This window comes from Porites lutea, chromosome 2, assembly GCF_958299795.1.
Source record: "Porites lutea chromosome 2, jaPorLute2.1, whole genome shotgun sequence".
NCBI classification, from domain to species: domain Eukaryota; kingdom Metazoa; phylum Cnidaria; class Anthozoa; order Scleractinia; family Poritidae; genus Porites; species Porites lutea.
The window spans coordinates 4,037,711-4,061,159 of NC_133202.1; the positions used below are offsets into that span (position 1 = coordinate 4,037,711).

General features: G+C 41.6%; 1 protein-coding gene across 1 annotated transcript; it reads left to right on the top strand.

The window, feature by feature from the left end:
- Positions 1-2,421: 2,421 nt before the first annotated feature.
- On the top strand, positions 2,422-4,957 carry LOC140925148 (adenosine receptor A2b-like). Its single transcript, XM_073375108.1, has 2 exons — positions 2,422-3,166; positions 4,416-4,957. The coding sequence occupies exons 1-2, from the start codon at positions 2,422-2,424 to the stop codon at positions 4,955-4,957; spliced, it is 1,287 nt and encodes a 428-aa protein (XP_073231209.1).
- The last annotated feature ends 18,492 nt before the right edge of the window (positions 4,958-23,449 follow it).

Consider the following 23,449-nt stretch of genomic DNA (forward strand, 5'->3'; position numbering starts at 1 on the left):
GGCCATAAAGAGTACACTTTCTTTAGTGCAAAACAACTTTTCTCATTTATTACGTATATTCAACAGGCCTAAGTTCATTTCCCTGTTATTGTGCAAACTACATCCGTGCTTAAATGATCACATTTACATATTTCCGCTTGTTTCAAAATTAGAATTGCCGACTAGTACTTCAAAAAGTATTCGGGATTTTGTCGTCAAGAAAACAATGTTGGTAAGAAAAATCAACTAGTTTAGCAACAACTGCAACTCATAACTGATGAACAAGAGGGAGAGGGGGTCATCAGGGCTTTGTTAATTGTCTCGGTTCCAACATACACGAAGTTGTCAGAAAGGCGAGTATCAAGACTAAATAAGGTTGATGATCGATAGAAGGGCTCGCCTGGCGTTATCATTGTCAACAAAGTTGACGCCTCAATAATAGATATTCGGACCTTATCGAACTTTTCGCAAAAGTCCTAAGCCTGATTGTTTTTCTTTTTTTGTATCTCGTAAAACGTGATTTAAGTTTTAATTTATTCGTGATTCGTGATTGCCCATCCCAAGACAATTATTTCGTGCTGAACGTGAAAGCGTTTTTGGACTTTAACGTGACGCGTGAAGGAAGACTTGATTTATAAACGTAATTCGTGAACTGCAAAGGTTTGGGTAAACTGATTTTTGTTTTTTTGTAATTTGGCTCGATTTTATGCCTGTTATATTTTTGAAGTTGAGATTGGAAAGTTAACAGTCTTTAATCAGTGAATTTCTTTTGCAATTTCCCCTGAAACGTGAATAACTAGTTGTTAGGTGAACGTGAAGACACTTTAGCAATGTTTAGGTTTAACTTGAAAGGATTTTAAAAGGGGAACAGGGTACCCCCTTATTTTTTAATTTATATTTATGAACGTTAAATAATTATGGTGGTGGATTCCTACAAACTACTTCAATTGCGGGCGGCAAGGATTCTGTTTTGATAATAAATCAGTCGTTTCAGTAAATCGGTCTCTTCTGAGTGGGCGCCCTTATGTCTTTTTTTTTCCTTGAATATAAACATGATATAAACGTCGGTGTAAAATTACTAAACAAATTGATAATTAGATAAGTTATTTGGCAACTCATGAAAGAGAAGTGAAATGTAAAATATTTAACCAGGAATATAATCCTTGCTTTCAATAATTCTGGAAGAAATTCATCCGATATTCAGCTAGTCGTTGGTTGAAAAATCGAATCGAAGTGCATTAGAGGTTTTCTTTTGAAATCCACTGCAAGGCATCTGCATATCGAAAAAAACACCCTTCCGGATATTTGGTTTACCTTTTAGAACTACTAAAAATTCAAGTCTTGAGTGAATTCAACGCGAAAATGCATACACCTTTATGATTAAGCTCTGAATTTAATCTAAATGATTAATCTATATCAAATGGTTATCGCATAAAGGGGATGACCCATCACTATGGATTTGAGAAGCAGAAAAAAATTAATTGCCAGACACATGGCTAGTTCCAAAAATGTTAAACGAATCTGACTATCCAAATCACTCGACGTTCTACTTGAGGTTTCCATTCACTTGCCTTGTCTCCATTGATCTCTTGAAGCGCCGCAGTCAGGAAAGAAAGCTAATAGTCTTGCATTTGCTTTAGGAATTGAACGATAAAAACACAAGTGATTTTCATTAGGACTAATTAACAGGAAATAATTACAGCAAAAGAACTGGAGATGCAAGGTTTCGTGTTTTTGCTAAAATTTAGTCTTACATCTTGATTTGAATTTCCCGAGCTTACCTCATTCGATTTCATGATTAGTTTCTACATCAATGCTTTCTTGACTGGCAGACTGATAAATTTACCTCCATCCACTCACATCGCAAATAAACAAGCTAAACATCACCACTTTGACAAACACCCTTAATTTTCTGCCATTGTTTAGCAAAACTATACGCTTTTAAAGAACTCGTAAGTGGTATATTTTGCCGCTATTATTTGGCTCTATCAATTTATTAGCACCGTGTTTACTGCTTGGGACAAAAATAGCATTGGATGTTAATTGTCATTTCAGTCATTTTGAGTTTTTAGTTAGCGGCGCACAATGACAGGAAAATGAACTTCCACTAAGAAAATTGGCGAAAAATTAAGGATGTACTGAGTCAGTGGCTATTATCATAATTTTACCATTTTTTATCCTTACGATAAAAAGAAGTTCAAGTTTCTAAAACTACCAGGCAGTAACCCAAGATAATTAACAAATGAGGCAAGCTTAAGAGAATTAATCTTTCATGTGCGTGTAAATAAGACGATTGTAATCGTTTCAGTCCCGCCATCTTTGATCATTGGAGAGTCAGACGCGGTACGCGCAGAGACCAAGAAGCTGGCACGTTTCCTGAACAAACCTATTACAAATGTTTAGGTAAAGCCGTCAATTATAGATTCTTCATGAGCTCACAACATGGACGAGTCCTTTGACGATGATTTCAGTGCGTCCCTTCCCAGCACCTTGTCCAAAGTTGTGCAAACCACAGTACTGTGCCCTGCATTTGCCATAAACCTGTTTGGAAACATTTGCGTCTGCCTGGCTGTTGCTCGTGTACGCTCTCTTAAACAAAGACCTAACACACCTTTCCTTGCCAGCCTAGCATTGACGGACTTGTCTTTTTCGTCCTTTCTTTTGTTCCGTTTAATCTGGTTGTACGATTTTGAGGCAGCGTCCAAAGTGTGTGAATTCTTCGCGATGGTCATTTGCACGCACTCACTAGTTACTGTCATCCACATCTGCCTTCTTAGTTATGACCGTTACGTGGCCATAGTAAATCCTCTAAGGTACAGAAGCATAATGACTACAAAACACGTCAAAAGGGTCTTGACTGCCGCCTGGTTTGCTCTGCTGGTGGGTAAAATAATCCTTCCCTTCAGCTATCGCAGTAATAGTAGTACCCATTTCAGAAGAAGTATGATTGGTTGCTTGGACTTTGCAGCTGAAAACAAACCCTCATTGATCCATATAACCAACATTGCCTTCAATATCACCTTCTTAATGGCACTTCCTTTAGCTGTGACAGTATTTGTCTACATTCGCATTGCCAAAATTTCGTGGACGCTCAGCAACCAGCTTGAACCAGGAGAATACCTGAACCCTGAAAAGGCCGAATTGAGGAGAAAGAGGAGAAAGGAAATGAAATGGATGAAAACCATAGGTAAGAAAAATTTAACCGCCAACCGTCAAAAAAGGTTAGTTTTACCGTCAGCAGTCTAAAATGCAGATTGCTAGTTTCAAGGAATTTCAATCTTGCTTTTTTGGTATTTCAGCTGATCGTCGTGGACTTCTGGGTCCTGAAGAATCCAGCTCTGAACTGGAAAACCAGTTCCCATGTTCTCAGAAACACTCCTTCTAGACATTACAAGACCTTAGAACTTGCTTATATCTGAAATTATTTCGAAATTTTACAAGTGAAAGGCTAAGACAACAAACACAACACTTAATATAGATTTATACAGAAGTTAATATTTACTGAAACTCCTGAACTAAATTTCAACTTAATAACCGTCAACCGTCAAAAGCTTTAAGATTTAAACGTCAAACGTCAAAATCGGAGAAAATAAACCGTCAACCGTCAAAACTACCAACCCATTGAGACCCTCATGTAAAGACAGTCTTTGATTGTGGACTCCGCGTTGTGGATTCCGGATTCCAGGTACCGCATTTCGGATCCTTATCAAGGAAAATTGGATTGTGGATTTCAATAATTATCGGGATTACAGATTCCTAGAGGCCGATTCCAGATCCCGAAGCCCAGGATTCTGGACTTCAAAAGCAAAATTAAAATCTCCCGGATTCCGGAGTCCGCATAACCTCACACGCGGATCAGCCAAGAGTTCCAAATAACAAAATTCAAGAAGTTCGGTTCGTCGGAAGACTCCACCCATCATCAGACAATATGGAAATTCCAGTTGTTTTGAATTTGTTGTAAAAAGCTGTAATGTATTATATTTACTGTACTTGCTCTATTATCCCACAACAACCGCTTCTTTATAGTAGAGACTTTAAGATTCAAGAACGAGGACGACTACGAGAAGTTTTTTCGCGTATTCTCAAAAAGTAGACTCACCAGAAAGCGACTTTCTACTATTTTTAACCAGAATCGTTTAAACGGTTATTTCTGTAATTGAAGCCAGGCGGGTGTGCCCTCTCCTTAAAACAGAATGATAGAACTTTACAAAGGTTTCCCTAAACCCGTAGTAGAATGACGACGACTATCGCATTTTCCCACCCAAATGACGCTAATTTACGTCTGCGCACCACTTAGAAAATCTCGTTGTAGTAGTCGTCCTTGTCTTAGAATCTGAAGGTCTCTATTATCCTGTACAGTACAACGATTGTGAAGAAGATTAAATATGTCTTAGGATTACCAGAGAGTTGACAGTGAGTCTATCTCTTCTTCACAGTGTTGGTCATTGGTGCGTTCGTCCTTTGCCATTTCACACAACTCATATACGTGGTTCTGTCGACCAAACTGGGGACCAGTCAAATACCAGAGGAACTCCGCACGTCGATGATTCTGTTAACAGCGATACACAGCATTCTCAATCCGATCATTTACGTATTCAGATCAAACGAGTTCAAGCGCGCATTCAAGATGTTCTTCACCACATCTGCTGCTTTAGCACAGTTTGCAAATACAAATAACGCTACTGCAAGGTCTTGTATGTCGCCTCTGGAATTATCAGCACGTGACCCACGAAATAATCGCCTGCCTTCGTTCCTTGTGCCGAGCCTAGCTGAGAATGTGACAGTTATTGCACAGGATAAACAAGATCCGATGGTCTCGTTCCTACATCTGCAGGAAGCAGAGCATCAGGAACAACTTGTTCAAGACTCGAAGACTGTTTCCCACAAGTATCAAGTAGTGTCAACATGTGATCAGTCAAGAGGTATGCATACAGATGTGACGACTCGTAGAGAAACTGAATCAGAAAAACTGGATTGAGTGTACAGTCGAACCCTGGGGTCGAGCCTCCATGTGTGACCACCTCTCGTAAGCGGCCACCTCCCAAACCCTTATAATTTGAACCTACAGTAAACGTCCACCTTCCGTAAGCGACCACTATCTCTTCGCATTTTAGGTGATTGCTTACGGCCGGGAGGTTTAACTGAATCATTGTATCGAGCAAGATGGAGTTTGCCAGCAATTTCCATATGGAGGCCGCACGCGCAAGATTGATCTGTAAACAAGCAAAGAGAGAAATGATAACCACTTAGAACATGACCAAAATAACTCATAATTCTCAACATCGTTTGTTTAATGTGTTATTATCACCCTTTTACACGAAGCCGTGCAAATTTTGTTACAAAAACGTGCACACTTTGCCGTTCAAAAACTTAGTGCACGGTTCCCCCGGGTCCTGTGTAAACGAAAGGCGGATGGGTGCAAGTTTTTGTCTGTTCAAAATGTGTCCGGATCCCATTTAGGGGGGGGGGATGGGTCGAGTGTGGAAGCATGATAACTTTCGGCGTCTAAATAAAGGTTTATTTTCACGCCGGCGATGGAAGTTTAAAACACGGCACTAAGTTCCTCATCGAATTTTACTAATACAGCAAAATAAGAAAGCGTAATAGTGTAGCTCTAGTCTTGCAAGAGCGACTGAGCCCTTAATTTTGAGGCTAAAAACGAGGACTTCGACTTCATTCGCACTTACATAAAGAAAAAAGCAAATTCTCGCTCTAAAGTCAAAAGTACGGGTTTATAAAAATGGTTCTCCCGACTTCATTAAAAAAAGAATTCTTGAACACTGATTTAAAGAAAACTCGCGCGTGTTTCAAGGTGCTTTTGAATTTATTAAAAGTAAAAACCTGAAAAACATTCACAGCAGCGCTTAAATTTTGATAGAACTGGCCATGGTACATTTCACTTTCTCGTGACTGGTTAAGCCGCTTTGGGCTGTTATTAACTTATAGATCTTTGGGCGCTTTCCATTTAGATAAAAAATCCGGAATATTAAATTTCGGTGGGGAAAAAAAGGGATTTTCCGATGGTAAAAAGTTGTTCCATTTGATCGTAAACCCCGCTACGGCGCCGAGCCTGTTACCCGACGGGACACCAAGATGGCTGCCGAGTTCGTAACAGTTGGAACCGATATAAAGTACGAGAAAAGTGTAAATGGAACACGAAATTCTGTTCAAAACGTTCCAACCGGGAAAACGGGTGTACCTTTTTAGAATTTCCACTTTTCCCGAGAATTTTCCAGTGGACGACCGACGAAACATGTTCCATTTACTGCCGAACCAGGAGCCGAACCGAAATTTCCGGAAATTTTGACTAAATGGAAAGCGCACTTTAACTCCTCGGGAACTCGTGTTGGTCTCTGCGTTAATAATTATCTTGATTAAAATGGGTGTAATTCTGTAAGTGAGTGCAGAGCTCTTTTTTTCTTTATAGTGGACAATTTTTCAAATAAGGAAAAAGAACAGATGCAGATGAAGCTTCCGAAACTCTCATTTTGTGTAGATATGATTGAGGGAAAAGGAAAAGTCAGGAGAGACACTTGGCTACATGATGCCGAGAGATAAATCCTTTTGGATTGTAGTTTGTTTTCGTACGTTTTACTTTCCTAGTTCATCTGACGAAATTTGAATAAATCAGTTCTGAAGACTATTAAATATCACGTGATAAAAAAAACACACACACAAGGTAAAAAGGTCTATTGTCGTTTGCCGTTTGCCGAATATTTGATTCTAAACACGTGCTACACGAAATAGGAAACACGAATCACGTCCTACACGAACCCAGTTGGATGAGGCCAGAATTTCTATATTGTTGTCAAAAATATGCATGAAAAGTCTATTTTATGTCAAAGTCGAACGCGTATTTGAACGTCTCAAAATCTCTTGTAACACTTTGTAGCGTTATTAGAAATTTCAAGGCGCTAATGCTTGGACGAAAAAAAAACGAATAAAACTTTTAGCCCCTGGTGTTAAAACAAGCCGCCTGTCTTTGGGTAGAATTCATTATTAGGCTGCCTTACTGAGCTTCGCTACAATAGTCTTTTCTGGGGAAAACGGAAGGCGCTGTTGTACATTTATACAATATTCATTTGTTTTCTCAGTGGGAAACACGTTCTACGAGGATAGGTGTCCATAAGATAGCTAAAATAGCTCTCGGATAAAATTTTTTCGCAACATGGATTTTAGGCAATAGCGAATTTAAACATTTTAAAAAGCACCTCGATTTGTTATACATCAAGTTTAGCTGAGGCGAAGCCGTCTACTATTAACTAGTTCGCAAGAATAGTTCTTAAGCACAATATGTGGCCGGCTTTAAACAATGAATCTACCACCAAAATATTTTAGACAGGGAGGGAAGGTTCTTCACAACGCTTTCTGTAGTTGTTGCGCGGCTCACGTTGTTCACGCCGAAAAACACGTGTTAGTAACACGAATCACAAGGTAAGGGCTTAAAAGAATAGAGTGTTACGCAAATGATAAATGCCAAATTAATGTTAATTCAGTTCTAACAGCGCCCTTTTAACGTTACCGACCCCGCAACACGAGTTTAAAATGTCAATTAGTCAGCATTTGACCGAAAAACGAATCTGATTGTTGATCAGGCATCGTCTATATTGGGGTAAAAATGACGTGGTAGTGAGCGATTTAAAGGACACCCCTGCCAGTTCTTCAAAAGCTGGATAGCGCTAAAAATCACTATCGCCAGTGCATGATAAGCATTAGGGAAACCAATTGTACTCTCCAGTGGAAAGAGATTTATTCGGCGGATAGCGCGGTTATACTCCTTTCGGCTGTTGTATAAAAAACAAAATCTAATACAGCTTAATCCGATGACTGAGTGCAAGGACATATAATAGCAATTAGTTTGTCTGTTGTGGTTAATAATCAGTGATCATCCCGAACAATGGATAACGAAAAAATGGTTCAGAAAAAATGTTCTTTCTTATCTCAATTCTTTACTAATAACATCTAAGCTGAAAGATGTTTGTTGAACTTCATTTGATTTATTTGCGTACAGATGAGACTACCGTAATGTCAGTATGCCTTAAGAAAAAAAGCCATGTCCGACTTATTTAACTCTCTAGCCGGGACGTTTTGGCCCGTATCAAAGATTAATTTAGTAACGGCGATCTTGTCCCTCACATCTATTTCAATTTTTCTAAATAGTTTAGTTATCTTTCTGGTCATTTTGAGCTCCCGGAAACTTAACCGACGACCAAACAGTCTCCTTCTACTTGGCCTAACTTTGTCCGACGTGATGTTTTTGCCGTATGTCTTGTTTAACCTGGCGATTTTGCACCGCGACAAAGTGGCTGGCCAAGTTTGCGATATCTTCAACATGGTCATTTCAAGTCAAACTTGTATCGGCTTTGTTCATTTGTGTCTTCTCGGTTGTGATCGATATACTGCTGTAATCTATCCATTAAGGTAGGAGAAATTTTTTAAAGTAACAATATTATATATGTTGCAGTTCAAAGTGAAATTCAGGTATAAATGGTTTCAGCCTAGGTTGATGGCCTCAATTTACTTTGTCTCCTATCTCTATATATTCATGAATGATGAATAATTAGGATTAGGAAACAACAACAACAAAAAAATTAAAAAGAGATAAACTGAATTTCATTTTGACCTACAACATCGATATAATGTCAGTTGTGATTCTTGAATTTTCTCATGCAAGCCATAAAAAGTTTAGGGTAAAGAATAAGCTAAGAGTCTGTGGATTTCGCGCTCTGAACAAATTTAGCCGATACTTGACAACTTGCTTTCTGTGAACTCCAGTTTACTGACATAGGTTTCTGACGACGATAATCGAATCGGAAAATGAGCTATACAAATAAATGTTCTATAAATCGAATAATAACCCGTGTATAAGTACAAATACAAGAAAGGTACATCAAAGTAATAAACTGAAGAAATAAACTAACAAAATCAAAATTACACACGTTCACTCGTGTTGGAGTGTTTTAATACTAGGTAACGGCCTAAAGAGAAAGTTCGGTGTAAGGGCTTAGAAAATCACTGAAGGCCGTTGAAATCTGCCTGGAATATTAAAGCCGGCATCAGCATGAAAAACAACTTTGGTCGCTTCTGGATTTATATATGTTTTGATTGACTAATAAACTGGCGCGAAATTTTGTACCAATTAAAACCAAAATAACTACTCTGGCCAATCAGCAGCACGCGTAACAATCAAATGAACCAATAAGATCTCGACGCAAAAGGCTGGAAAACGCACGCGGGTAGATCCAGTGTGATTGGTTAAGTTGCCTTACTTCTGATTGGTGAGAAAGACGAACGAGATTCAGTTGCCTAGTCCCTAGGCCTCATTATTGCGCGCGGCCGATGCGTTTCGGGTCACGTGGTCCGAGAGAGTGTCCAGGCCGTTCGTCTCGGATGGGATACGTTACCGAAATGCATTGAACGAGAAGGCCTGGGAAGACCCCGCACAGGAACTAGGCAAGAGATTCAGTAGATACAGCGGCACAAATTTGAAACAATCACGAAATTATTTCAACAGTCAACTTTAGGGGTTGTTTACATGGAGGGGGGAAGATCCTAAAGGACGGGATCATCCTAGTGCCATATGTTTTCTGTATTCAGTATGCATGCAAAGGGTTGTACTGGTCCCAAGCGCTAGGATCTGCCTAGTACTAGATTCCTCTTAGCTGAGAAGTAGGGGGATTCTAGTCCTGGGGAGATCCTAGCACCATGTAACTGTTTTCGCTAGGAAGAAGATCCTTACTTGTACTTGGGACAAACCAGACAAAAATGGCGGCGGGTCGTTCAATGAATAATCACGACAATAAAAGCCGACCATTTCGTTTGGCGTTACCACGAGCTGATAATTATGATAATTCTACTGAAAGGTAGTTATTAACGCCAATAAAGAGAGCAGAAGGGCCCAAATTCCAATTTTTGTTATTTTCGCCGCCATCTTTAATTGCTTCTAATCCTCTACTTGGTGGCCACACGGACCGCAATTTCTGCATGTAAACCCAACGAAAAGTTGTTCCACCTTCTAGGATCTTCCTACCTCCATGTAAACAACCCCATAGAGTACGTTTGAAGTAACAACCGCTACTCACAGGTACAAGGCCATCGTCACATCTAAGCGTGTCGGTCGATCCCTGGTGATGGCTTGGGCAGCTCCGGTGGCTTCTTGTATAGCACTACCCCTTTGTTATAGAGAACGTGGCGGTCTTGTGATGTTGCGTGGTATGGGTTGCTTGGAACTGAGCGACAAAACTTCTCCGTTCGTTAAAGCTCATCTCATCCTCAATGTGGCAATATTCGGCGGCATTCCTTTTGCAGTAATGGCCTTTGTCTACTTCCGTATTTTCAAGATTTCGCGCCTTCAGAACAAACGTGAGCAACTTGGAAAACCGCCTTTGTTTAGTATGAAGAAATCTGGAATGACGGCAAAATGTTTAAAAGCCATAGGTAAAATGAACAGGCCATTTGCACGATGACGTCATTTTACTACTAAAACTACCAGAATCCCTCAGGGTTTCATTTCTCAAGCAAATTATAGGGCTTTTGTTGTTTAAACCTCACTGGGATTAGCAAATTTAAATATAAAAGAAAAAAACCAAATGCGTGATTCTGCTGTCCTAGTAGTAAAAAGACGTCACTGCATGTGCAAATGGCGCATTACAAAGATTTGGTAGTAATGCCTTTGAAGACACATTATGAAGGACGAGCAAAAGCGACATCTAGGATTCTTGCCATGCATTTACATGGGGAATCCTGAAATTCTAGTTGGAAAAACAAATGGTTCGCGGCATTTCGTTTGGGGAGCTTCATGAGCTGTGATTTTAGGGGATGCAATTTTTCTACTCTGTTTGGTCTGTTTAGCTGATTTGAATATACTTTGTAACGGGTCGTTTTCGCACCTCGTCAAATTTAATTTTTACAGTTTTATGTTCATGCACAAAATGTAAATGGTAACCCCCAATCAGAAGACGAGATTCGGCAAAACACAAAGAAAATGTCGCGGGAAATGGGAACTGAAAAAACAAAAACAGAAGTATAAAAATCTAACTGATCTGGCGTGAAAAACGAGGCTAAAAATGAAACCAGCGATTCAAAGACCAAGCAAACAGAGAATCAGTAAACACTCAATGACTGGTCCCGAGGGAAACTGTTGATTTTGTTTCCCGAGATTCGAGGGGAATAAAATTAACTGTTTACCGAGGGACCAGTCTTTACGTGATTTGTTATATAGCTGGAAATTCATTAAACCTTGCTGTAACGGCGGTCGTCGGTCAACAGTCGCGGGTAACAGTGTACTGTTAGCCTTTGACGTCATAGATTTTGCAATGTTGCCCGCTCACAGTTTCTGGCGGGAAACAGTTTCATTGTTGGATGTTATGTGACCTCAAGGTAACCAATGAGAGCGCGCGCTGTTGGGAAAAAAGTTTCTAGCTATATAACAAAGTCTGTTATTTTTAGGCTTTACTATAGCCATTATTATACCACTACATGATAAATTTCTGCAATTTGATTGGCTTAGAGCAGTGGTATTTCAGCTTAATTTGAAATACCTACATGTGAAAATTACAAACCTTTTGCGGGTAGTGGTATAAACAAATAATAGAGAGATTAAGATTCACGTTTACGGCACACGGCAAACGGCAAACGTCAGTTGAGAATTTCTCAAAATAGAAAATAAGCAGATAAAAACAGTCCAGAACGATTCTTTTGGATAAAACTGGCATAAATTTACCTACTTTTGTGTAGAAGCAATAAACAGTAAACGAAAAATAAGGGGAAAACTTGGTCACGTGGTACAAATTCACGTTTGCCGTTTGGCGTAAACGTGAAACTTAATCTCTCTAATAGCATGATTTGTACATGAAATTTGGCATAAATACCACTCGTGATGATTCAAAATTGTCGCAAATTATAACAATTTCGAACTATCACTCGTGGTATTTATGCCAAATATCACTACAAATCATGCTATTACCTATACAAACAAAGCAATTAAGCGGAAACATACAAAGCACCTAAAAAATTTTTTATCTCAATTCTAACAATTTCTTTTCTTTTCAGCTTTTGCAATTACTCCCTTGTTGTTTATCTACTTGCCAGCATTTACCTGCTGCTTTCTAGAGGCAATAGTGGGGCCCAGGTTCATTCCTGACTGGTTTTCCCAGGCCGTTGTCTTGTTAATCATTATGGATGTGATGTTGCATCCGGTTACATATGGGTTTAGATCACGTGATTTCAAGAAAGCGTTTTCAAAAATGTTCAAGCGCAAGCGCAAAGTTATACAGCAACATACCTGCTTGAAATGGCAATTAGCAGAAGTGAAGAGGAAACATATGCAGACAGCTGAAGGCTGCCGCCTCAAAATAACGTATGTTTAATACGTGCAGTTGGCCATCCACAGAAGCAGACGGCATCGTAGGAGAAACGATCAGTTCAAGATAACCTTTAGCCTCCCACGCAGGCGTTTTTAGGGGAGCTCGTTTTTCATCCCTCCCCGCAAACGCCTGCTCAACCGAAGACAACATTCCTTTCCCATGCTTAGCCAATCACATTGTACTTTCCAAATTCTGGAAAGTTGGCCTTGATCGCAAGGTAATCTTTTAATTACTCGATCTGCATGAAACACTGGAAAAACTTTCTCAGGGGCACCCAACGATAATTTTCGGAAAATATCTGTTCGGAAGACCATTTGAGATCTAGAGTTTTCGGAACATTTTTTCCAAAATTTCTTGCTTGTCTTCCTCTCCTAGGATTTTCGAACATCTAAAAAATGGTATAACTGCCCATTTTTAACCAATTTTTACCCTAAAAGGGTCACCTACAATTTTCGGGAGCCTTTTTTCTAGCTGAAATTTTCGAAAAGGTAAGTTTTGATCCCTATAATTTTCGAATCACTAGACTTTCAGCTGGGAAATCCGAACAGATGAAAAATTTTAGGGGATAAAAATATGCCTATATCTACCGTTTTAATACTAAAATACGTTTAACAATGCTATGTTTAAGTGGTTTTGAACTATATTCTCGTTGGGTGCCCCCCCGGGGGGGGGGTACTTTAGGAATTTCTGGGTGGGGATGTGCCGCTGGGACCCTGGAGCCCTTAACCTATACCAGAGCTAGTTAAGCTAAATTTTGCTACCCTATACTACAGTAAACTCCCCAAATCCCCCTATCCTAGAGTAGCTGTTTCCTTAGTCTAGATAAAATCTTCAACCAACTGATCAGTTTCCTGAAAAATGATATCCTATTCTAGACCCAAATGTTCTGATTTATATACCCTATCCTAGAGTAAACTGCTTGAAAACCATACCCTTCACAGCGGCACATACCTATATAGCCCATATATGGCAGTACCCCCCCCCCCCCCCCGGGGGATGCCCCTGCTTTCTGACCTCTAATAATTGTTTGATTCAGAACGGCAAAAATAAGATTTAGTCAAATTTTAGAATACTCCATGCGCTTCATAACCTTAGCGAATGAAAGAAAAGAAGGAAAACGGTTCAGTCGTGTTTAGCCTGTCAACACTTTATTGCACAACTGCTTATTCGTCAGTTACCACGCAAATAAAACAATGAGAAAGGAATGTTTTTTTCGGCTGAGCAGGCGTTTGTGGGGAGGGATGAAAAATGAGCTCCCCTAAAAACGCCTGTGTGTGAGGCTAGATAACCTTCGAACAAGCCTGAAAAAACAGCCGATATCTCGCGACGTCACCTGGTTTCCCCGGGAAATGACGTGTGAGAAACGAGCGCAGGAATTCCATACTGATGACGTGTCACTACACAGATCTGGGCAGTGCTGCTAATTGGCTGAAGCAAATTTCCCACGCGGCACGACTAATCAGAAGCACTTCCCAGATCTGGGTAGGGACGCGTTTTTTTTCAGGGGAAACCAGTACTGCTGACGCGTTTTTTTTCCGGGGAAACCAGTAGTGCTGGCGCGAAATGTCGACTGTTTCCTCAGGCTGGTTCGAACCAGGTACTGTACTTTACTTTCAGTGGTAGTTCATAACTGTATTTTGTCAACTCAAGCCTCCAGGGTGGAATTTTCAGCTAATTTTGCTGGTTCCTTTGGCGTTTCTAAAAGTATCTCTCTCTTTTAATTTACTCTCACGCAAACTGAATTACCATCCTCTGTTTAAAGATAAAATCAAATTAAAATTTAAACTCATCTGTCATGATTTTCATTAGATAAGGCTGTTATCCAAGCATCCATCTCACGTGGTTCTCGAGAGGCCTAATTTTCATGACACATTTTACAGCATTTTCTTTTCACTCCCCGAGGTAGCAACATTTGACAAAATTCCAGATTTCATTTTTTAAAATGATGAAAAACAAAAGGTACCACGCTAAAGTATTGCTGAAGAGCTTTCATTTTAATGGTAATGTAACACAAATAACACAGCTAGCGTACGAATCACTTTACTAAAACTAGCACAACAGTAACACGAGTCGTAGGTCTCCTAAACTGCGCATGTCCGACCCAACTCGGGCTCAGGCCCCACGCTACACTACCCCCTCCCCCATAAGGTCCCAGGTACAAGAGAGAATTTTTAACTTAAGCATGCAAATGTTCCTACAAAGTTCAAGGGCCAGGTTGGATAAACAACAACTGTTCTAACATAGTCTCGTAGCCAGACAGGCTCCCTTCGCTCACGTCTCGGCCTCGCAGCATAACACGGTTCACGACGCAGTTCATCACTCACTTGAGAAACCTCAGATTGACACGGCAGGTCAGCAGATTGAGGGGATGTACTTAATGTACCACTAGATTCACCACTAGATTCACGCTCCGGGGAGGGATGAGAAACCTCTGTGACTGTAGCAACTGGATTTTCCAGCCATTCCAATTCGACATCTCCAGAGTCAACTAAGCTTCCTCGAGACGGTTGCTGCCCGTCCCTCAGGTTCTCCGCTTGTGGCGTATCTTGCGTATGGCTGGGAGAGGTTAACTGTGAGGGCTTCTCGTGGATTTCTGGTGGCGAAAAGCGTGGCTTCAGATAATTGAAGTGGACCACCTTCCTCTGACGACGTTTTCCCGGCTTCCGCCTCTCCTCTTCAATACGATAGGTAACATCAGAAAGAGCTTTCACCACCTTCCAAGGACCACACCAGGGCTTGAGGAATTTCTTTCTTCTCGTCCTGGTTCGGTTTCTATACCAAACCCGGTCTCCTACACGGAACCGATGACCAGGGCATTTGGTATCATAATAAGCTTTCTGGGACTTCTGCGCTCGCTTGAGGTTCTCTCTCACTATCTGTTCCGTCTCTTCCAATTGCTGCTTCTGCTCAACAACATAACCGGGGTATGTCTGCGTCGACGCTTGGGAAGGTGTCGTCTCGAACCTAAGGAGAGCATCCAATGGCAGAATAGCTTCCCTGCCGAACATTAAGCGGTAAGGGGTAAATCCAGTCGACTCATGCACGCTAGTGTTGTAAGCAAGAACTGCTTTCGGCACAAAGTCCGCCCAGTCCCGGCGATGGTCAGAAATCAGCTTACTAAGGATCTTCACCAGAGATTTGTTCAGTCTCTCTACCTGCCCATCCCCTTGGAGATGGTACGGCGTTGTCCTTGTTTTCGCTGCGTCAATTAAATCGCACAGTCCTTTGAAGACAGCTCCATCCACATTGGCTCCCTGATCAGAATGCAAACCCTCGAAACACCCGAAACGGCATATGTATTCATCCATCACCTTCTTCGCCAGCGTGACTGCTGAGGTGTTTCTCACTGGGAAGGCTTGAGCAAACTTAGTAAAATGATCGGAGACCACCAGCAACCACTCATGGCCAGAGGTAGATCTTGGTGTGGGGCCTACGATGTCTATTGCGACCCGTTGTAGGGGGTGCCCTGCCTTAATGTTTATAAGGGGTGCCTTTGGAAGCTTGCAAGGGTCGTTGACTTCAGCACATGGGATACACCTTCTAACGTGCATTTCGACATCTTCCCGCATGCCGTGCCAATAAAATCTCCTCCGCACTTTTTCTAGAGTCTTCGAGACGCCAAGGTGGCCTGCTGAAGGATCGTTATGCAAGGCGCACAACACTTGTGACACGACGCTCTCGGGCAAGCAGATTTGATGATAAATCTCTTGGCCTGTCACTTCGTGTTCCCAACGTCTAAACACCAGACCGTTCCTGAGAAACAGCCTTCCCCATTGTGACCAGTATGACAAAAGTTTGCGCCCCCCTCCTTCCACATCGCCTCTAGCAGGTCTGACACCAGTTTCAAGCCACCTCACAACTTGCGACAGGACAGGATCTTGGTTTTGGGCTGTACGTATACGTTCTCTCGACAAGGGTTCCATATTCACAGACTGAATCAGGGTGGCGTCCCTCTCTACCTTAACCGATGCACCCTCGTCCCAGGGAAGGCGGGACAGTCCATCTGCATTGCCGTGCAACTGACCCGAACGATGTTCCACCTCGAAATCAAAGTCACTAAGCCTTTCAAGCCACCTAGCCACCTGACCTCTAGGGTTTTTAAAGTTCCGTAGCCACTGCAGAGCACTATGGTCAGTCCTGACCCGAAAACATCTCCCGTAAAGGAATGTCTCGAAGTGCTCCGTTCCCCACACGAGGGCCAACAGTTCCTTCCGGGTGGTACTATAGTTCCTTTCAGCCTTTGATAGAGCGCGTGCTGCGTATGCTATTACACGTTCTTTCCCACATTGAACCTGCGACAACACCGCCCCCAGCCCACTGTCACTGGCATCACTGTCCAGGATGAACGGTACGTCTAGCTGGGGAAAAGCCAGGATGGGAGCACTCGACAATCTGTGCTTGATGTCCCGGAAAGCTTCCTTGCACTCAGCTGTCCATCTGAAACGGTCCCCCTTTTGACAAGCACGGTGCAAAGGGGATGCAATGTGGGCGTAGTTTGGCACAAATTGTCTGTAGTAACCAGCCGTCCCCAAGAACGCTCTCAGCTGACTCTCATTAACTGGCTCCGGCCACTCCTTTATGACTCTGATTTTCTCTGGATCAGTAGATATGCCCTCCCGTGACACGACGTGACCTAACACAACCACCTGTTCACACAAAAGCTTGCATTTCTTGGGGTTAATCTTCAAGCCTGCTTCTGTCAAGCGTGACAACACAAGTGACAGTCTCTCCCTATGCTCCTGTAGTGTTCGACCAAAGACAATGATATCATCTAGATACACTAGACAGTCTGACCAGCATAAACCCTTCAAGATAAGGTGCATAGCCCTCATAAAACACGCAGGTGCATTCGTAAGGCCAAAACTTAGTTTGCGGAATTGGTAAAGACCATCCGGAGTTGCGAACGCCGTCTTTTCCCGATCTTCCTCTGCCACATCAATTTGCCAATATCCCCTAAGGAGGTCGAGATGAGAAAACCACCGTGCCCCAGATAAACTCTCCAATATGTCATCACACCGAGGAAGCGGGTACAAGTCTCGCTTGGTTACCGAGTTAAGAGCGCGGTAGTCCACACAGAAACGTTGACTGCCATCAGGTTTCGCTACTAAAACCACCGGAGAGGACCAAGGGGAATCGGACGGTTCTATAATCTTTGCTTCGAGCATTTCATCCACTTGGTTACGCATTTCTTGCCTTTTGTGAAAGGGAACTCTTCGCGGCGGTACCTGGATTGGCTTGGCAGAGCCTGTGTCGATGGTATGTTGTACGCCCTTCGCAGTACCTAAATCCCACGGCCCCTTTGAAAGGCAGTCAGCATAAGTGGACAACACCTCATAATGCCTAAGTTTTTCCTCTTCCGGGACCAAATCGCTGCTGATAGGGAACATCTCTTCTACCAATAAACTGTGAACGTCAGCGTCCCTCACAAAAACCGCACCACATTGTTTAGCTTCCAATCCAACCTCAACATCTTCCTTTGAGGCCGTAGGGGGTACCACCTTGTAGCCCACACCCACATTGGTTTCCTCCTGTGATCCCTCCTCGCCAGCTAATGGGTAGAGGTCCCCTATACTGCTACACCTGTAAATCTTGAGGGGCTTGTTAAGGTAATTGAACACACGAACTGGGATTCGACCTCCTTTCACAGTCACGGCCGTCCGAAAGGCCCCAGCTGAATATCTTTCTGAAAACTTGTCCGCTGGTTCCAGTACACCCATACATTCGTCTAAGTCATCTACCCCTTGGACCTCACAAGGTATGTCTGCGACCATATTTGGAGATAATGTGACGGTTTCGGCCACAGCGATCCTGTAAACTCTATCAAGGCATCCGAAAGCCATTTTGTTGGGTCCCTCCTTGCTGTAGACAGTGTTAGTGTCAAAGTTAATAATACATTTGTGAGTGTTTAGGAAATCTACACCAATCAACACTTGTTGTGCCAAGCCTCGGCACACCAGCACTTTATGCTTAGCCCTGATTGCGCCCAGCTGAATTGTTACTTCTGTTTCTCCAACCACATCAAGTGGCATGTTATTGGCTCCCAGGACAGGTTTCAGTGCGGACTCAAGTTTGTTTATATGTGTCTTAGAGCGACTGTACAGGTCTTCACTGATAATTGTTGCTTCTGCACCTGTGTCTAATAAGGCTTGAGACTTAACACCATTGACATCACAAGGCAAAAATGCTCCCTTTGGATTCTCGGGCGGGGTCACTTTCGGCTGCGCCCCGCCCATCTCCCGTTTCCCTGGTCGGGACGGACTTGATGTGGACAGTCACGAATAAAATGAGTCGGGCTACCGCATTTAAAACATGCTCTGGGGCCTTGTCCAGATTCTAAACTTTCATTCCTACCTTGCCTCCCTTGAGGAATATTCTTGAGCTTCTCTAAGATTTCAGCTTGCTGTTGAAAAAGCTCCTTAGCCCACGCTGGGGGTTCTTGGGTGCCCTGTTGGGAGCCAAACTTTTCCTGCTCCCCAGATGTTGAAGACAGTACTCGAGCACTTCCCTTGTTTAGCACTCTTTGATTTGATTCATATCGCTGAGCTGCCGCTAGGGCCTCATCCAAAGTATTGGGCCCTAAATCCAACACCTTCTCTCGCAATATAATAGGGGTTAAAGCACCCACGAAGAAATCTCTGGCCGTGCGATTGAGTATATCCGGGGGGTCATCCGGATAGGCCAGCTCCACAAGACGAGAAATGTCGCACCTCAGTTGATGTAGATCTTCGTCAGGACGTCTTAATTTAGCTCGTAGAGTGGAAATGTGTACCTGACGAGATTCCTTAGGATGAAATCGATCTGTCAGAGCGCGTTCAACGGCCGTCCACGTGGCTGTTTGTTCGGCAGTCAGGCTGTAATAGGTCTGTTCGGCAAGGCCTTTCAGGTACGCGGGTAATATTTGACATTGAAGCTCAGGACTCCACTTGTTAAGGGCTGCAATACTTTTAGATTTCCGTATCCAAACCACCCAACTTTCGCCGGACGTCGCAGAGAAGCTCTCCGGTTTGATGCGAAGCGGGTTTTCTGGCGACGTGGTCGGTGAACTGCCGCTTGCACCAGCCTTACTTTCACTTTTCTTTCCAAGTTTCGCCTCGAGGAGCGCCACTTTCTCTTCCAAAGCTTTCACAGTATCTTACATGGAAAAAAATCCCACCGCTGCCACCAAATGTAACACAAATAACACAGCTAGCGTACGAATCACTTTACTAAAACTAGCACAACAGTAACACGAGTCGTAGGTCTCCTAAACTGCGCATGTCCGACCCAACTCGGGCTCAGGCCCCACGCTACAGTAACACCATAGGATTTCATCCACAGACTCAAAAGTTAGAACTACATACTAAATAAATAGTACCATGTGAAAGTACAGATGAACAGGTTTCGTTTGAATGGTAACACCATAGGATTTCATCCGCAAACTCAAAAGTTAAAACGCCCCTACTAAGTTGAGTTGAAGTTGAGTCGAATTCCATCATTCACTTTGGGTTTACTATAACTCACAGACGTCTTTAGCTTCCCTTTTGAGTTGGCCCTGTAAGTTCTTCTTCAGCCGTCTCCTAAATTGTCGTTGTCGACTGAAGTGGGATTCATATCCCCTACCAGTGGAAGAGTCTTCACAAGCTTGAAGAGCTGTTGCCAAATCTTCATCATCTTTAGTAACAAAATTAATAACTGCAACGGCGAAAAAACCCAATTAAAACAGAGGATACAATGACTCGAAATAAATTAAACTTAACTAAAGGTGAAATTTGAAAATTGTGTCTTAAAATACTGAATAGTGTTGCTAAAGAGGTTGGAAATTTGGAGGTTTCATTTGAATTAAGGTCACGTCGCAAGATTTCACCCACAAACTCCAGCTTAAGGGAAGGACTTTGCAAGCTCTGGGGAGTAAACAGGCTTTCTTGGTGAGATTTTCACTTTTTACTGTTAATTCTAAGCAAACATTCCATTTCAACAGCAACCAAAGTGAGCCAAGACAGAATTCAAAACAAGTGAGCCCAAAGCAATTTTATTGCGGCACGTGCCCTTGCAACACCCACGAATGGAAAGCTTGCTCATAACTAGATACATCAAAATAAACCCTTCCAGGGTTTTCAACGAGGTTTTAAGTAGGTGGCAAGAGCTTTGGAGTAGGCGGAGAAGGAAGAAAATTGCACCAAGGGCACAACTTGGGAGTGCTGAAAGTGCAAGTTACTAAGGGGTCCAGGGAAAAATTATGAACAGACATCATTAAATTTTGGCTTTTTGGGGTCTCTTTTTTTTCCTTCCAAAGAACAGTAGGTGGCGAGTTCACTTGAAATAGCCAGTGAATTTTGTTGGCTGCCGGCTCTTATTGAGAACCCTTCCTTTTATTGACCAACAATTTTCTCTCAACAGTACCAATACATCATCAAGGAAATAGATTATGAGAATTAATGAAAAGATCACCAAAGGGAAAATGCTTCATATTTTATCAAATTCTCTCAAAAAGTTCTTTAACCCTTTAAGTCCCATTAACCACCTACAAATTCTCCTGTCTGATCTCCACATATTTCCTTAGAGAACTAGTTGGGATAATTTGATAAAAGATCAAAGCATTTTCCCTTTGGTGACCATTTAACCAGTTCTCATAACCTTGAACCATTGGAGATGCACTGATATTGTTTGGAGAAAATTGATGTTGGTCACTCCTGGGACTTACTTTCGTAAAGTGTAAAGGAAATGAATGGAGGTCTGTCTGGAGAATTTGTATGCAGATAATTATTGTGGCTTTATAAAGGGTTCACATGGATTCTTATCTCTTCCTGCTGCACCAGCCCTTGCTGTCCGTCCTGTCCGATGAAGCACGTGTGCCACATTAGGAGCAAAGTCCAACTGAATCACATGACTTACATCCTGAATATCCAATCCTCTAGATGCCAGGTCAGTGCATATTAAAACTTTCAGCTCAGCTGATTTAAACTTGTTTAGTGTTTCTGTTCTCTGAGAAAGAGGAAGCTTTTTGTGAATCATTCCAACTCGTCAAATCCAGATGTCATTGCTACCAGTGTGTGTCACACTGCTGCCATCACGATTGTCCACTGAGACAGGTCAGAATTGCTTTGAAACTCTGCAACTCGGGCGGACACAAACGGTTTGAACTCTCTTGCTTGACTGCGAATCCATGATAAGACGATGTTGCTGTCTGAGAAGAATACGACTTTCTAAAATTGCAGTCTGGACTCTTCTGCTATGGACTGATATAGCCTCACAAGGACATTGCCAAACAGTCCATCAGTGAAGACCAGTCAGCAGAAGAGACTGGAAAAATAGGTACAACTGTGCAATGTATTCATTTTTAGTATATACACACTCAGTGATCTTGGTAATTCAAGCAATCTGATTGGTTAGCTATCTCGGACTATGACGTTATATTCACCGCGCTAGGCGGTGAATATAAAGCCGAACAAAATCGCTGTCGTGAACTGGGTGTTTTGCCAAAGTTTCAAAGTAAAACCTTTTTGAAAATACTCGAATATCCAAGTGCTGATGACTTTGAAGGCAAGAAAAGACTCCATGGTGTTTAACCAGCGTGATTTATTGTGAAGTGGTTTACTTTAGCTGACTTTTTGTACGCTCGAAGCTATGTTTACCACTACAGAGGAAAACGAGGTCGCTTTGTCACTGTTTTATGATTTCGGGATTTTCTCGCAAGACCAATTTTGCCTATAAATAGAAGTTAATTTATGGAGAAGAGAGGAAGACAAATATTTTCGAAAATTGTACGTGCCAGCAAGTTAACAAGGCAAAGAACTTTGGAGATAATCAACGCTCACCTTGATCGCAGCCGCTGTTGACAGCATTTGCAAGAAGCGACGAAGAAAACTTTCTCATTCACGGTGAGTTGACAGAAACAAATAAAGCTCTAGATACTTTTCTTCTCAGAATTGGGTAGTGATTTAAATTTTCGGCGTTTTCTTTTAAACCGTTGATGCTAAAGCTTACAAAACTCGATACAAAAGGATGAAAACTATCATTTGCCATGTTTGAAGATACTGTAAAGATCTAACTTTTGCGCATCCACTGTTTACGTCTTCGTGTTCACGCATGAATTCACCCGTCAATCAAACTAATCGTTTTTTAATGGTTTCCTTTCTGATTCTGTTGAGATCACTTCGTGTGAATATACTAAAACAATTATTCACCTCAGGCGAAGTTAATATTGTTGAATAATCCCCTCGACTTCGTCTTGGGGATTATTCAACAATATTAACTTCGCCTTCGGCGAATAATTGTTAAATATCAATTTTTTTACACTGAGGCTAATTCCAACAAATATAATAATAATTTCTTATCCAATCTTTCAGCTGATTACTGATAACTTTAATTGAATCAATAGTTATATTTGCTCATTTGAAAAATTCCAACTATTTCATTATTGTTACACAGTACTTTTAAACTAGGCAACCTTAACAGCTGCCAGTATTTCATTTTTTGATCCCAATGAGTTTTATATTGGGACAGGTAGAAAAAGAGGCAAGGGGTGGGCTTAATGGGGGTGTGGTGCATATTATCTAATTTATTGCAGGCACAAAGTATGAATACAATAAGATAGTATTTATAGATCTGCAAAATAATAATATTTTCTTAATAGGGTCTTACATTCGCACTAAAATTCATGGTGTCCATGCATCCTTAATTGGGTAAAAACCTATCATTTTAAAGCAATCATGTTATAATGTCACTCTTTACATTGAAATATTTTTTATTTTATACAAACGGTTTCAATTTTCTAATCATGAGCCACATTTGTATGTACCCTTTAACACGGTTAATTTTCTACCTGGCTGAAATGTTTTTTTGTTTTTTAATTTATTAAATTTCAGATATTTTAATGAGAAACTTACTGGGGAAAAAAGAATAAAGGAACCAAACACTGGTGGTATGGCACAAGAAGAGAAGCCTGCAGGGAGAGAGAGAGAAGGGAAGAAAAGAAGAACTGCTGCCCAAGTTCATGATTCTTTCAATTCAAAGATGCAATGCCAAATAAAGTATTTTTTAAGTGTTTTACAATGTAATATCTGTTTCTCCTAAATTTGGGGTTTGTTTGTCAACAATAGCTCTATAGGCACACAACAGTTCAATAA

Coding starts and splice junctions, on each gene's coding strand:
- LOC140925148 (XM_073375108.1), top strand. CDS start 2,422: ATGGACGAGTCCTTTGACGATGATTTCAGTGCGTCCCTTCCCAGCACC. Junction 3,167..4,415: donor GAAATGGATGAAAACCATAG/GTAAGAAAAATT, acceptor TCTTCTTCACAG/TGTTGGTCATTGGTGCGTTC.